This window comes from Mobula hypostoma, chromosome X2, assembly GCF_963921235.1.
Source record: "Mobula hypostoma chromosome X2, sMobHyp1.1, whole genome shotgun sequence".
Classification (NCBI taxonomy): Eukaryota; Metazoa; Chordata; class Chondrichthyes; order Myliobatiformes; family Myliobatidae; genus Mobula; species Mobula hypostoma.
In genome coordinates this window covers 40,045,948-40,059,635 of record NC_086129.1, presented here as the reverse complement: position 1 = coordinate 40,059,635, position 13,688 = coordinate 40,045,948, and the positions used below count along the sequence as shown (strand labels likewise).

The 13,688-nt window shown below is 38.1% G+C and overlaps 1 protein-coding gene across 2 annotated transcripts in view; it reads left to right on the top strand.

Annotated features, from left to right (window-relative positions):
• sorl1 (sortilin-related receptor, L(DLR class) A repeats containing) overlaps window positions 1-13,688 on the top strand; it is a 258,600-nt gene that overhangs the window by 57,112 nt on the left and 187,800 nt on the right. For both annotated transcript variants that reach the window (XM_063038299.1, XM_063038298.1), the window contains exon 2: window positions 9,126-9,242. In XM_063038299.1, coding sequence (XP_062894369.1) covers window positions 9,126-9,242 — 117 coding nt within the window. The remainder of the gene's footprint in view (window positions 1-9,125; window positions 9,243-13,688) is intronic.

The following is a 13,688-nucleotide window of genomic DNA, read 5'->3' as shown; positions in this document are numbered from 1 at the left end:
AACAATCGAAACCGAATGCAGTAGCGAATGGACCGAAAGTGAAGTCGTCCAGGAACTGAACGTGAATCAACTGCGTGAGATTTTCGCTGCAATTGACAACAATAATTGCAGAAAAGTACAACTTTAATTTTGAAAGGGTACGTAGGTTTAGGGGATATTTGCAAGATGGTTTGAGTGCTTACAAAGAACTGTATGATAGAAAAATGCGCGAGGCTAAGCAGTCAAGCAAGCCTTCCACAGCAGACAACGAACCTCGACCTTCGACATCGAGGCAGGCAGACATAGAAGAAGATGACCTGCCTGCCCTGATGGAAACAGACTATGATGAGATGACACTCCAGTGTCCCACCACCCCAACCCCGGGGCCGCGGACCGATATATTGCCGCGGAGAATGCAGTGGTAGCTGGGATGCACCCAACATATCTTTAAGAAAAAAAGCCAAAATAAACAAGCTAATTAATTAGGTGCTGCCCGGCATGTAAATGTCGGCCCAGATCAGAGGCGATTGCCGATTGTGTCGCCTCTGATCTGGGCCGACATTTACGTGTCGGGCGGCACCTAATTAATCAGCTTGTTTGTTTCGGTTTTTTTCTTAAAGATGTGCTGGGTGCGTCCTGGCTACTACTACATTCTTCACAGATCAGTATCAGTTCCCTGCCTGGAGGTTGGGGACCACTGCACCACCCCAACCTCCGATGACTCAGCCTAACACACCATCATCAGTGTGCTCAGTGTCTTCCCGATTCCCGTAAGTGATACTACACTGTACATATATTCTACTTTATATAGGCTGTGTATTTTTACGTGTTATTTGGTATGATTTGGCAGCTTCATAGCTTAAAGGTTACTGGAGAGAGTGTTTCTGCCGAGAGCGTTTGCGTGAGATTTTCGCTATGGAGAACAGTGCGGCAATGATTGTAGGGAAGTATTTCTACTTTATATAGGCTGTGTATTTATCATATCATTCCTGCTTTTACTATATGTTACTGTTATTTTAGGTTTTATATGTTATTTGGCATGATATGGTAGGTTATTTTTGGGTCTGTGAACGATCACAAATTTTTTCCGTATAAATAAATGGTAATTGCTTCTTCGCTTTATGACATTCCGGTTTACAAACCTTTTCATACTTTTGGATGGCAGCGGAAATCTGTACTCTGAGGCGGGTTGCCATGCCTAGTTTAGTCTTGGTCAGTATACTGTTCATTCTCGTAAAGGTGTCTTTTGCCAACCCTATTCTTTCGATGTCCATGTCACACCTGCCATCTGATGTCACCCAGCTTCCTAAGTAGCAAAAGTTCTGTACTTGTTTTATGTCTTCCCCATTTATTCTCAGCCTGCAGATAGGATTCTCCTTCTATTTGGATATCATGGTACATTCTGTCTTTTTGCAATTGATAGACCCATTTTTGCACTTTCTTTAACAACTATATCAAATAAGTTTTGTACTTCTTTCTCCGTACTTGCAATTAACAGTGTCATCTGCATATCTGAAATTATTGATGTTTTCACTATCAACTTTGATTCCCAAGAATTCTAACGCAAACAACAGGAATTCTGCAGATGCTGGAATTCTCTTACTTTTTGTAATATTGTTTCACTGTACACATTAAATAAATCAGGGGAGAAAACACACCCTTGTCTAAAGTCTCTCTTGATTTTTGTAAACTGACTCACTTCTCCATCTATCCTTATAGCGGCAGTTTGTTCCCAGTACAGATTTCTGATTAGGTGGAGGTCTTTCGAATCTAGATTTAGAGTTTTCTGTAATATTTCAAATAACTTATTGTGCTTCACTTTATCAAATGCTTTTGTGTAGTTGATAAAACAAACAAATCATTTTGCACTTGAATAGCTTGTTCTGATAGTATCCTTAACGTCAATATTGCGTTTCTTGTACCTTTGTCTTTCACAAAACCACATTGTTCTTTACCTATTTCAGCTTGTATCTTACTTTCAGCTCTTGCCATCAAAATTCTCAGAATTATCTTGGTGATATGACTCATTAAACTTGTGGTCCTATGTAATTCGCATTCTATTACTCCAGGTTTCTTAGGAAGAGTGATAAATACTGAATTTTTTTTCATCTCTTCTGGTATTATTCTGGTCTCATAAATGTCATTGATTACATCAGTAGGTTTTTCAATTCCATAATCTTCAAGGGCAATAATTTGTTCTATTACTAATTTATCAGGACCTGCTGCCTTTCCTTTCTTCATCTTGTTTATTGCATTACGAACTTCAAATTTTAAAATACTTGGACCTTCAATGTTTTTCTTAATTTCTGGCTTTTTGCCTTGATTGTCTTAAAATAATTCCTGATTATACTCAGTCCATCTGTTCATAATCTCATCTTTTTCCATGATAGTGGTACTGTCCTTTGCTTTCAAACATCCACCTGAAGAACAGAGGAGCTTTTTACCAGTGATATTCTTGATTTGTTGACTTAACCTTTTTGGATCAGTAATAGGGATTCTTTCTACTTGCTCACATTCCTAGTTTAACCATTCTTCTTTGGCTTTTGACATAAGCTTTTAACTTTTTTATTTAAGGGCTTTTTTTTGTAATTTTTTATTGAATTTCGTCATCAAACAAACATTTCCATAAGATGTATTTCAGATGCTGTGTATATGTATGTATGTATATATATGTGTGTGTGTGTGTATATATTCATATTCAATCATATTTGTCATAAATCTCCACATAATAATCTGAGGTATACACTTATAGAAAGGAGAGGAGAGAAAGAACAATGGAAAGAAGAAAACTATGTACAGAGTAGGGAGTGATCTTTTTTTAACAATATATTCATTGACTTGTGAGAATAAAATCAGTCTTATGAGGTGTTATGTAGCAGTACATTTATCAAATATTTATTCCTTTTCAACCATTCTTGAGGTATATACCCAAAATATATGGTCTTGCTCTGTAAGGGTATTTCACATTTAAAGATGTCTTGTAGGGCATTATGTATCCCACTCCATAAGGGCTTATATTCTATAGGATTTGCTTTCTTCCGTCTCCTTTCTCCCATTAGATTTTTGATTTCATCTGTCATCCATTTATTCTTTGTGCTTTTTTCTTTTTTAGGAATCACTGACTTTGCTGATTCTACCAAGGCATCCTTCAGAGAGTTAAACTTCATTTCTACATGATTGCTATCATCTTCAACAGATTCTATTTCTAGACTTTGAAATCTATTCCTGATTTCAATTGTAAATTTTTGTCTTTAAGTTTTCTTTAATTGCAAGTAGTCAAGGGATTGTTCAGGTTTTTGCTGCTTTAGCTTTTTAAGTTTTACTTTTACATGACATACTACTGGGTTATGGTCACTATTACAGTCTGCACCTGGATATGTTTTTCATTGAGTCACTGAGTTTTGAAATCTTTGGTTTATAGTAATAAAGTCAGTTTGATTTTTAGTGTTATCACCTGGACTTTTCCAGGTCCACAAGCGTCTTGGCTGGTTTTGAAAGTAGATATTCATAATGACCTGATTATTCATCTTGCACCATTCTACCCATTTCTCACCTCTTCCATTTCTTTCCCTGACTCCAAATTTTCCTATGGTATTTCTGTCGGCACCTTGTCCTAATTAGCATTTAGATCTCCCATGACAATAACAACATCTTGAGATTTGCATCCATTCTTTGCTTGTTCAAGCTCTTCATAGAATTTATCTGTATCCTCATTTGTTCCATCTGTTGGTGCACATAGCTGTATAGTTGCTAAATCAAATGGTTGTCCTCTGAATCTAACAAGGAGCACTCTTTCTGGTATTGCCCAATGTCCTAAAACGCTTTTTGCTATGTTTTCATCCATAAGAATTCCTACTCCATTAGTATGGGATGTTCTACAAGAATAAACTGGTGTTTTATTTCTATTCTGACATGTTCCAGCACCTGTCCAATGAACTTCACTAATTCCCATGATGTTAATTTTTAGTCTTTCCATTTCATTTATCACATTGTCCAATCTTCCTGCTTGATATAGGGTTCTTACATTCCAAGTGGCAAGTGGCAATAATTTTCTTTTGTGTTACTTGAATTTTATGAGCAGAAGCTTGATGACGGTTGGGGATCCCCTGCTGACCAGAATCAACCCTACCGAGCGAAGCATCTTTAAAATTGTCTTGAAGGTCCTCTTGATGCTGTTGTTGTGTGATACATTTTGTGAGTTTGACCATAGTTTTCTTAGCAAATAGATTCTAGGAAACCTAGTATCTAGCAACGGTGGTTTGCTATTGCCTACCGTTGGGTGAACTAAAGGAATCGCCATTTCTCTTCCCAAATGTTTATCCGCCTGTACTATAGCTGTTGGCATTTGAGGTCCTAGCTCATCCGCCTTCTCCATCATAAGTTCAGCCGGATCTGCTGTTGGCTTTCGCTCATATCCTGAGCAGGAACCCTTACAGGTGCTACCGTTCCAGGTCAGAGCGGCCCTGGGAGCAATGAATGACTAAGGGGCAACTCTGAAAGTCCCCAGTCAGAGCTTCATCACCGGTTGCAGTTTAGAGTCATACCCAGGACTAATTCATAAATTAAGTCAGAATAAATGGTGCCAAGATTAGGGAAGGCACTTCAGTTGGTCCACAAATCAAACAGGTCATCAGTGACAGGCAGTTCAGAGAACTTCTCATGGAACCAGAGAACTTTGCATGGAAGGCATTCAAGGATGTTGTTGAAAGTTTTCTTAGCAGCTACAGAGCACCAAACTACATGCAGCTAGTTGACAGCATGCCTCAAGCATACAAAGCCATGAAGTGTAACGAAAGATTCATTTTCTGCATTCCCATTTAGACTTCCTTGCAAATCTTGCGCTATCAGTGATGGGCATGGTGAGGCGTTTCACCAGGATATTACAGTTGTGGAGAAACAATATCAGGGCAACTGGAATCCATCAATGCTGGCTGATTATTGTTGGATATTTAAGCAAGAAGCCTCAGATGCTGAGTACAAATAAAAATCATCAACAAAACATTTTTAGCTTAGTTGAACTATTGCAAAGTGTCAGCACCATTATGCAGTTAAATGCATTACATTCAATAAAAGTTAATTTCTTGTTTATCTAAGTTGTACTTGAGTTTGGCCTCAAACAGAAAAAAATTCTGAGGAAGCAACACTTTTGGGGCGGGGGGGGGGGGGCAAGAATTGCTGTCCAGTGTTATCTCTGTTAAGAACACAAGAAGTAAGAGTAGACTGTTTGATCCTTTGTGATTTGTGCCTTTTGGCTGTTATTTTTTTTAAATCTTGTTGTCACTTTCCATCATTAACCCCGTATCCCTTCTGCTAACATTCAAAACTTATTGCTTTCCTTGAATGAGCCACCAAAGGTTTACTGGCCTCTGGTTAAGGATTCCCCCCTTTTCTCCAATCAATAGCCCACCCATTATTTAGTGACCCCCTAATTCTGGAGATCCCAGCAGTGTCTATACTGTGCAGGTTTGCCTTCTCTGGAGATGATTTTAATTCAATTTCACTACTGAATTGTGAGCTGGCAAATGGTAAAACTGTTTTGCCAATTACAGAAGGCTAACTTTAAAAAAAAATCTTTGTGAATTGTAATAGTTATCCCAGCATGTTGGTTCAAAAAGGTTCCTATAGTATTGAAGAATAACTAGGACATTTACTGTGTACATTTACTGTGTGCAGTTTCTCATGTCTCCAGTTTGCTGTTTGAGTTTGCAGTATTTGAACTTGCTGAAAAATGATATGTTGGCAGCAGCTCTAAAGGTGTTGGCAATTCTGTAATATCATGAAAGGCCTTGCTTTGTGTTTGACACAAGTATTGACAGGCTCTTTAGTTTTGAATGCTCATAGATGAGCCAAATCATGGTTGAAAAGGGGTCCCAATTTGGATTGCCTTGGTACAGTCAGCAACTATACAGTAAACCTTGAATATCTACAAAACAAACTAAGGGTTTTCATCATGTAATGCAGGTAACTGAATGTGTACGTTTTCTGAAAGTTGGTGATTATAATTTTAAAAGATCATGGCATTCAGGAGAGCAGAAGACAGTGGATCACACAACTACAGGAATTTGATTCTTGTGACCTTCATTGAAAAGCATGACAATATGGATGAGATGGAGCTGGTACGGTGCTGTTTGTCAAGCAGCTCTTCACCGAATGAAGGCAAAGTGCGTGCTCATTTTCAGTTAACAAGGACAAGAATGAAATCATGGTTTGTGGTAATGCTTTGATAGACATAAACCTAAACTTTTAGTTGATGAATACCTTTTTGAAACCAATAGGCTGTTTGTATTATATATTTGTCTGCTATCTTAAAATGCTCCAAGAAAAGCCTGAATGACTATGGAGTGCTTTTCATTTTGTTCCAGAAAAAAATAAAAGGCTGGGCTTATCTCAGTTTAACAGAGCTATTTGTCAATTAGATAATTGTAGGGCACACCACCCATGAGAACTTGTGTTTTAGAATATTCCTGCTGATTACCTGCCTGTCATTATCACAGCTACGATCCAATCAAATAAATCTGTGGGTGACAGAAGTTCAAAAGTCCTACAAGAAATCTTTCATTCACAGATTACTTAATTCTGATGCAGTCTGCAAGATTTTCAAGCTTGAGTTCATTTAAGATTGCATTCATATCTCTCCTCACCCTATTACTGCTATCTTTGGACTTCCTAAAATTTCTAGTAATCTTTCCCCTTCAGCCCGTAGAATGATCGCATTTCTTACTTTTAATGGCGAAAAGGTGTATTTTACAACATTGGAAAGAGCTTAATGCTCCAACTACCTTTTTTTGGTTCTCTCAGACGATTTTATGTTTGAATCTGGAGAAAATTAGAAGCAACCTTTATGATTCTTCATTTAAATTTGAACAGATTTGGGGACCTTTTATTCGATACTTTCATTTAATGTAATACATACCCTTCTTGTTTTTTTTCACTGTTTTTAAAGGAGGTCGGGATTGAGGACGTGATTTTAAGTTTAACTTTGTTTGGTTTCAAGTTAGCCCATTGCTTTGCTTTGCTTTTAGTTAGTTGCACAGTGGTTTTTTTTGGGGGGTTTTTTTTTCTCTTTTTTTTTCCATTGATATATATATAAAATTTAGTATACTATTATGTTATCTTGGTTTTTTATGTTTAAATTACATTGTTTGTAGTATTTTTTTTGGTATTGATACCTTCTGGAATTCTATTATATTTTAACATTGTATTAATGTTTATATGGTTTACCTTTTTGTATACTTATTCAATAAAAAGATTTAAAAAGAAAGAAAGAAAGATTGCATTCATGAGACTGCTTGTAGTTGGAAGAATGTCAAGTCTATCATGCTGCAAATGGCTTGGAAAATATGGCCAAGTGTGAAATTTAGGGAATCATCATAAAGTGAAGACAAGTCGAAAAGGTTTAATATGAGATAACCAGGGACATTTTTGTCAATGACAGGAAATATTTCTATTGAAAATCCTATTAGCAAGTTTACAGAAGTAATGGAAGAGTGTTTGATGAAGATGAGAACTGAGAAATGATTAATGCACAAATAATTTCTTAAAGCCAAAATGAATGAAAAGAGGAGCTAGATACGCCTGGCAATAACCAAGTTTCTGGACTTGTGAAGTGTAGCTACTAATACAAAGCTACAGAAGTGATGAATTTGTATTTTCACTGAACACATTATCCCATTCTGGATAATGGGGTCATTGGTTAATCGGGGCAATGCTTAAAGAACAAAAACTAATCAAGAAAATAACTGGAATTCTCTTTTATGGGACATTATGCCACTTAATTGAGACAAAAGACTGTTGCTGAAATTTCTAATTGGTGTCAATTACATGCACTTGTGTGGCTGTTAGACACTATGCCATGTTAAGAGCGAACAGTTTTTAAATAGTGTCAGTTGTGTGTGTTTTTGTTCGAAAAACTGTTGTTTTTTAAAAAAATTTGGCACTGATAGTTGCAAGGAAATAAGTAGTAAGACAATTCGGAACTGTCTTTGTCACTGTGGTTTCAAGCATTCAGATTTGGAGATGCCAAAAACGGCCAGAAGTGAAATGAAATGATTTTTCTATTTAAAGTTCGGAGCGACAAAGAATTTGAAAGGTATAGACAGTCTTCCTGAATGTTCCAGTGAAGATCAAGAACTGGAGGATGCAAATGTCAAAAACATTGTATTGCATTATCTGTACTAGGTGTCTGCGCTGGCTTTGTTCATTTACGATCAATCAAAAGAATACAGCAGTATGCACTGGATGAATTCCTCTATCAATGACTGCCTATTGGGAAGGAACCAATACAGCTTTATAGTACAGTAGTAGTAATGGTAGTGTTGTAATTTGTCTTGTAATTCATTTAAATACATAATTTGTTACTCAGTTAAATGATAGTTTGTCTTTTTAAGTACCATTCTATTTCCATGACACTTCGGCTAATGGAGCAGCCACTTAAGTGGGCCAAAATGTACTCGTACTGATTAACTGGAATTCACTGTAAATTTTTTTCTAGGCCTGCCTGCTTGCTTACTGTTTCTCCTTATGGAAATGTTTCAGAAGCTCTAGTTACTCAATTTCATCAATATTGGATTCAGTTGTTTCTCATGTTGAAGCTAAGACTTTGAATATTCATAGCACCCCAAATGATCTATTTCCTCTTGTTTATGATGTGTAGTGTAGTAACAGATTTTCTTTAGTTTTAAGTGATGCGAATTGGATCGTTATACATTACTGCACTTGTAAAATATTAAGTGGAATGGAGAGACATATTAAAACACAATGACCGGTTTGATTGGTAATCATCTGAAGGTCAAGCAAAGGCGATGAGGTTTTTTTTTAAAATGGCTTCTAATAAATCCAGTTTGAAATTCTGAGATTGCTTAAAAGTTGAAATGCAAAGTTTATTACTAAAAAAAACAGTTGAGGTGATGAACATAAATGTATTTAAGCTGGATAAACCTTAGACTGAAAACATTAGAGGTGCTACTGGGGTTAGGTGTACAGTGGGAAGCGGACTGTGTGATACATAAATCGCAATGTTGATGAGAAGGGACAAATGGGTTTGTTCTTGATGCATTGTCTAGCTTGAAAATTTTGTAAGTTTTTTTTGTAGAACATTACTGAAATTGTTCATTACTAATGTTGTTAAATGGCTTTTTAAATTGCAGGTGAACCTCAATGATTCACACTCTCAGATGGTTGTTCACTGGGCTGGAGAGAAGAGCAAAGTGATTGTGGCACTTGCCCGAGATAGTCCATATTTGCAGGGACCTCACACAAGTTCAGTAAGTAAAACATTTTTTTGGGGGTGGGGGGGGGAAAGTAAATTTTGAATGAAAGCAATGATTTAACATACTGCTGTATAATTTGGAAGAATATGCTTGGCTTTTTCAAAAATAAATTGAATCAATAAAAAAGATTATAATAAGAAATACATTCATTAGAATAGATTGTTTTGTGTATATTAAAAATACACCTTTTTTATGTATAGAAATGATGTATGTACTAGTAGCAGAGTGGAAGGTATAAGTGACAATAGCATGCTTCATGGTGAGTTTTAACTTAATTTCCCTTGACCTATTTTAATTACAGAAAATGACATCATGTTTGATACCTGCATTTTGAAATGCATGGCAAGTAGTGCCTGAAAGGGATCATAAATATTCATTTAAGCATACCAAAATGCTATTTTGTAATTTCATGAATTTATTTGGATCTTGATTATTAGGATGTCATAGTGAAATAGGAATTGATTTCTATATTTTACCAATAGCTTTGTGGATTAACTGAAATAAGTGGAATAAATAACTTTTGAGAAGAGGGGCTCCTGTTACTGTGAGAGTGAGAGATGAACAATTCTAAAAAGTGTAGTCTTTTTGAATTGCTTTGTTTTGATAAATGTGAGAGAGAACGCAATTCTAGATTTAGTGTTGTGCAATGAACCTGATTTGATCAGGGACCTCGAGATAAAGGAGCCATTCGGAGGTAGTGACCATAATATGATAAGTTTTAATCTACAATTTGAGAGGGAGAAGGGAAACTCGGAAGTGTCAGTATTACAGTTGAACAAAGGGAACTATGGTGCTATGAGGGAGGAGCTGACCAAAGTTCAATGGAACAATTCCCTAGCAGGGATGACAGTGGAACAGCAATGGCAAGTGTTTCTGGGAATAATGTGGGAGGTGCAGGATCAGTTCGTTCCAAAGAGGAAGAAAGATCCGAAGGGGAGTAAGGGGAGGCTGTGGCTGACAAGGGAAGTCAAGGACAGTATAAAAATAAAAGAGAAGAAGTATAACATAGCAAAGACGAGTGGGAAGCCGGAGGATCGGGAAACTTTTAAAGAGCAACAGAAGGTAACTAAAAAGGCAATATGCGGAGGAAAAAATGAGGTACGAAGGTAAACTAGCCAAGAATATAATGGAGGATAGTAAAAGCTTCTTTAGGTATGTGAAAAGGAAAAAAAATAGTTAAGACCAAAACTGGGCCCTTGAAAACAGAAACGGGTGAATTTATTATGGGGAACAAGGAAATGGCAGATGAGTTGAACAGGTACTTTGGATCTGTCTTCACTAGGGAAGACACAATCTCCCAGATAAAATAGTGGCCAAAGGACCTAGGGTAATGGATGAAATGAAGGAAATTTTATATTAGGCAGGAAATGGTGTTGGATAGACTGTTGGGTCTGAAGACTGATAAGTCCCCGGGACCTGATGGTCTGCATCCCAGGGTACTTAAGGAGGTGGCTTTAGAAATCGTGGACGCAGTGCTAATCATTTTCCAATGTTCTATAGATGCAGGATCAGTTCCTGTGGATTGGAGGGTGACTAATGTCCTCCCTCTCTTCAAGAAGGGAGGAAGAGAGAAAACAGGGAATTTTAGACCGGTTAGCCTGACGTCGGTGGTGGGAAAGATGCTGGAGTCAACTATAAAAGATGGAATTACGACACATCTGGATAGCAGTAACAGGATTGGTCTGAGTCAGCATGGATTTACGAAGGAGAAATCGTGCTTGGCTGATCTTCTGGAATTTTTTGAGGATGTAACTATGAAAATGGACAAGGGAGAACCAGTGGATGTAGTGTACCTGGACTTTCAGAAAGCCTCTGATAAAGTCCCACATAGGAGATTAGTGGGCAAAATTAGGGCACATGGTATTGGGGACAGAGTACTGACATGGATTGAAAATTGGCTGGCTGACAGAAAACGGAGTAGCGATTAACGGGTCCCTTTCGAAGTGGCAGGTGGTGACCAGTGGGGTACCGCAGGGTTCAGTGCTGGGACCGCAGCTGTTTACAATATACATTAATGATTTAGATGAGGGAATTAAAAGTAACATTAGCAAATTTGCCGATGACGCAAAGCTGGGTGGCAGTGTGAAATGTGAGGAGGATGTTATGAGAATGCAAGGTGACTTGGACAGGCTGGGTGAGTGGGCATATGCATGGCAGATACAGTTTAATATGGATAAATGTGAGGTTATCCACTTTGGTGGTAAGAACAGGAAGGCAGATTATTACCTAAATGGAGTCAAGTTAGGAAAAGGGGAAGTACAATGAGATCTAGGTGTTCTTGTACATCAGTCACTGAAAGCAAGCATGCAAGTACAGCAGGCAGTGAAGAAAGCTAATGGCATGCTGGCCTTCATAACAAGGGGAATTGAGTATAAGAGCAAAGAGGTCCTTCTGCAGCTGTACAGGGCCCTGGTGAGACCACACCTGGAGTACTGTGTGCAGTTTTGGTCTCCAAATTTGAGGAAGGACATTCTTGCTATTGAGGGAGTGCAGCGTAGGTTCACAAGGTTAATTCCCGGGATGGCGGGACTGTCATATGTCAAAAGATTGGAGCGACTGGGCTTGTATACACTGGAATTTAGAAGGCTGAGAGGCGATCTTATTGAAACATATAAGATTATTAAGGGATTGGACACGCTGCAGGCAGGAAGCATGATCCCGCTGATGGGTGAGTCCAGATCCAGAGGCCACAGTTTAAGAGTAAGGGGTAGGCCATTTAGAACGGAGTTGAGGAAAAACTGTTTCACCCAGAGAGTGGTGGATATATGGAATGCTCTGCCCCAGAAGGCTGTGGAGGCCAAGTCTCTGGATGCTTCCAAGAAAGAGATGGATAGACCTCTTTAAAGATAGCGGAATCAAAGGTTATAGGGATAAGGCAGGAACTGGATACTGATTGTGGATGATCAGCCATGATCACAGTGAATGGCGGTGCTGACTCGAAGGGCCGAATGGCCTACTCCTGCACCTATTGTCTATTGTACCTCCTGGAAAAACTTGGAGATTGTTGTGGTATAACTCCCTTTCCACCCCCCCCCCCCCAGTGATTTGGTTATCAAATGAATTGCTCGGGTCCACTTAATTGCTATGTGCATTTTCATTTTTATCCTCTTTGGATATTCCAAGCAACAAAATATATTTTGCTTTCAACATACTTCTTTCCATAGATATCTGTTGGGTCTGTAGCCAAATAGATCCATTTCAATCTTGTCCCAGGATATTTACTGTTACAATAAAAATGTTGAAAGCTGGAATTTACCTAACATGTAATGATTTGAAAGCTCTGCTAATTCTGATAATTAAAGACCATGCTTTTAATTGAGCAACATTGCATGGTTCAAGTAAAATTGCACCCATTTTTTTTCCACAGCACCCATCCACCATCTTGATATAAATTAGCTGACTTGGTATTAGTTTATTGTCTCATGTATCAGATACAGTGAAAAGCTTGTCTTGTATATCATTTGTACAGATCAGATCATTACACAGTGCATTGAACTACGTAAGATAAAAGAATAATAATACAAAATAAGGTGTAAAAGCTGCTGAAAGAGTGCAATGCAGGTTGATGATAAAGTGCAAAATCATAAACTAGGTAGATTATGAAGCCAGGAGTCCATTTTATCATATAGAGGTCCATTCAAAAAAATCTGATAATTGGGTAGAAGCTGTCCTTAAGCCCAGTGGTGTGTGCTTTCAGGCTTTTGCATCTTTTGCCTGATGGGGTGGGGAGAAGAGCGAATGTCAGGGGTGAGTGAGATTTTTGATTATTCTTATTGAGGCTGGTTGCTAAGATATGCTGAGCTGTGTCCATAGCTCTCTGTAATTTCTTGCAGTTACATGCAGAGCAGTTGCCATACCAAACTGTTGTGCATCCAGACCGAACGCCTTGTATGGTACATTGATTTAAAAATTGGTAAGAGTCAATGGGGACATGCTGAATTTCTTCAGCCTCCTAAGGAAATAGAGGCATTGGTGAGCTTTTTTGGCCATAACATCAGTGTGGTTGGACCAGGGCAGGCTATCAGTGATGTTCACATCTAGGATCTTGAAGCTCTCAACCTCAACACCCTGAATGTAGACAGAAGCATGTGCTCCACTCGCCTTTCTGAAGTCTATGACCAGCTCTTTTGTTGACATTGAGGGAAAGGTTGTTGTCATGACACTATATCACTAAGCTCTCTATCTCCTTCCTTTACTCTGACTCATCATTATTTGAAGCGTAGCCCACTACAGTGTATTGTCTGCAAATCTGTAGATGGAGTTGGAGCAGAATCTGGAGATGCAAATCTGTAGATGTGGACTTGAACCATGCAATGTTGCTTAAAAGCATGGTCTTTAATTATCAGAATTAGCAGAGCTTTCAAGTCATTAGATGTTAAGTAAATTCCAGCTTTCAACATCTGGCAACAGTCATGAGAGGAAAGTGAATAGAGTTGGGCA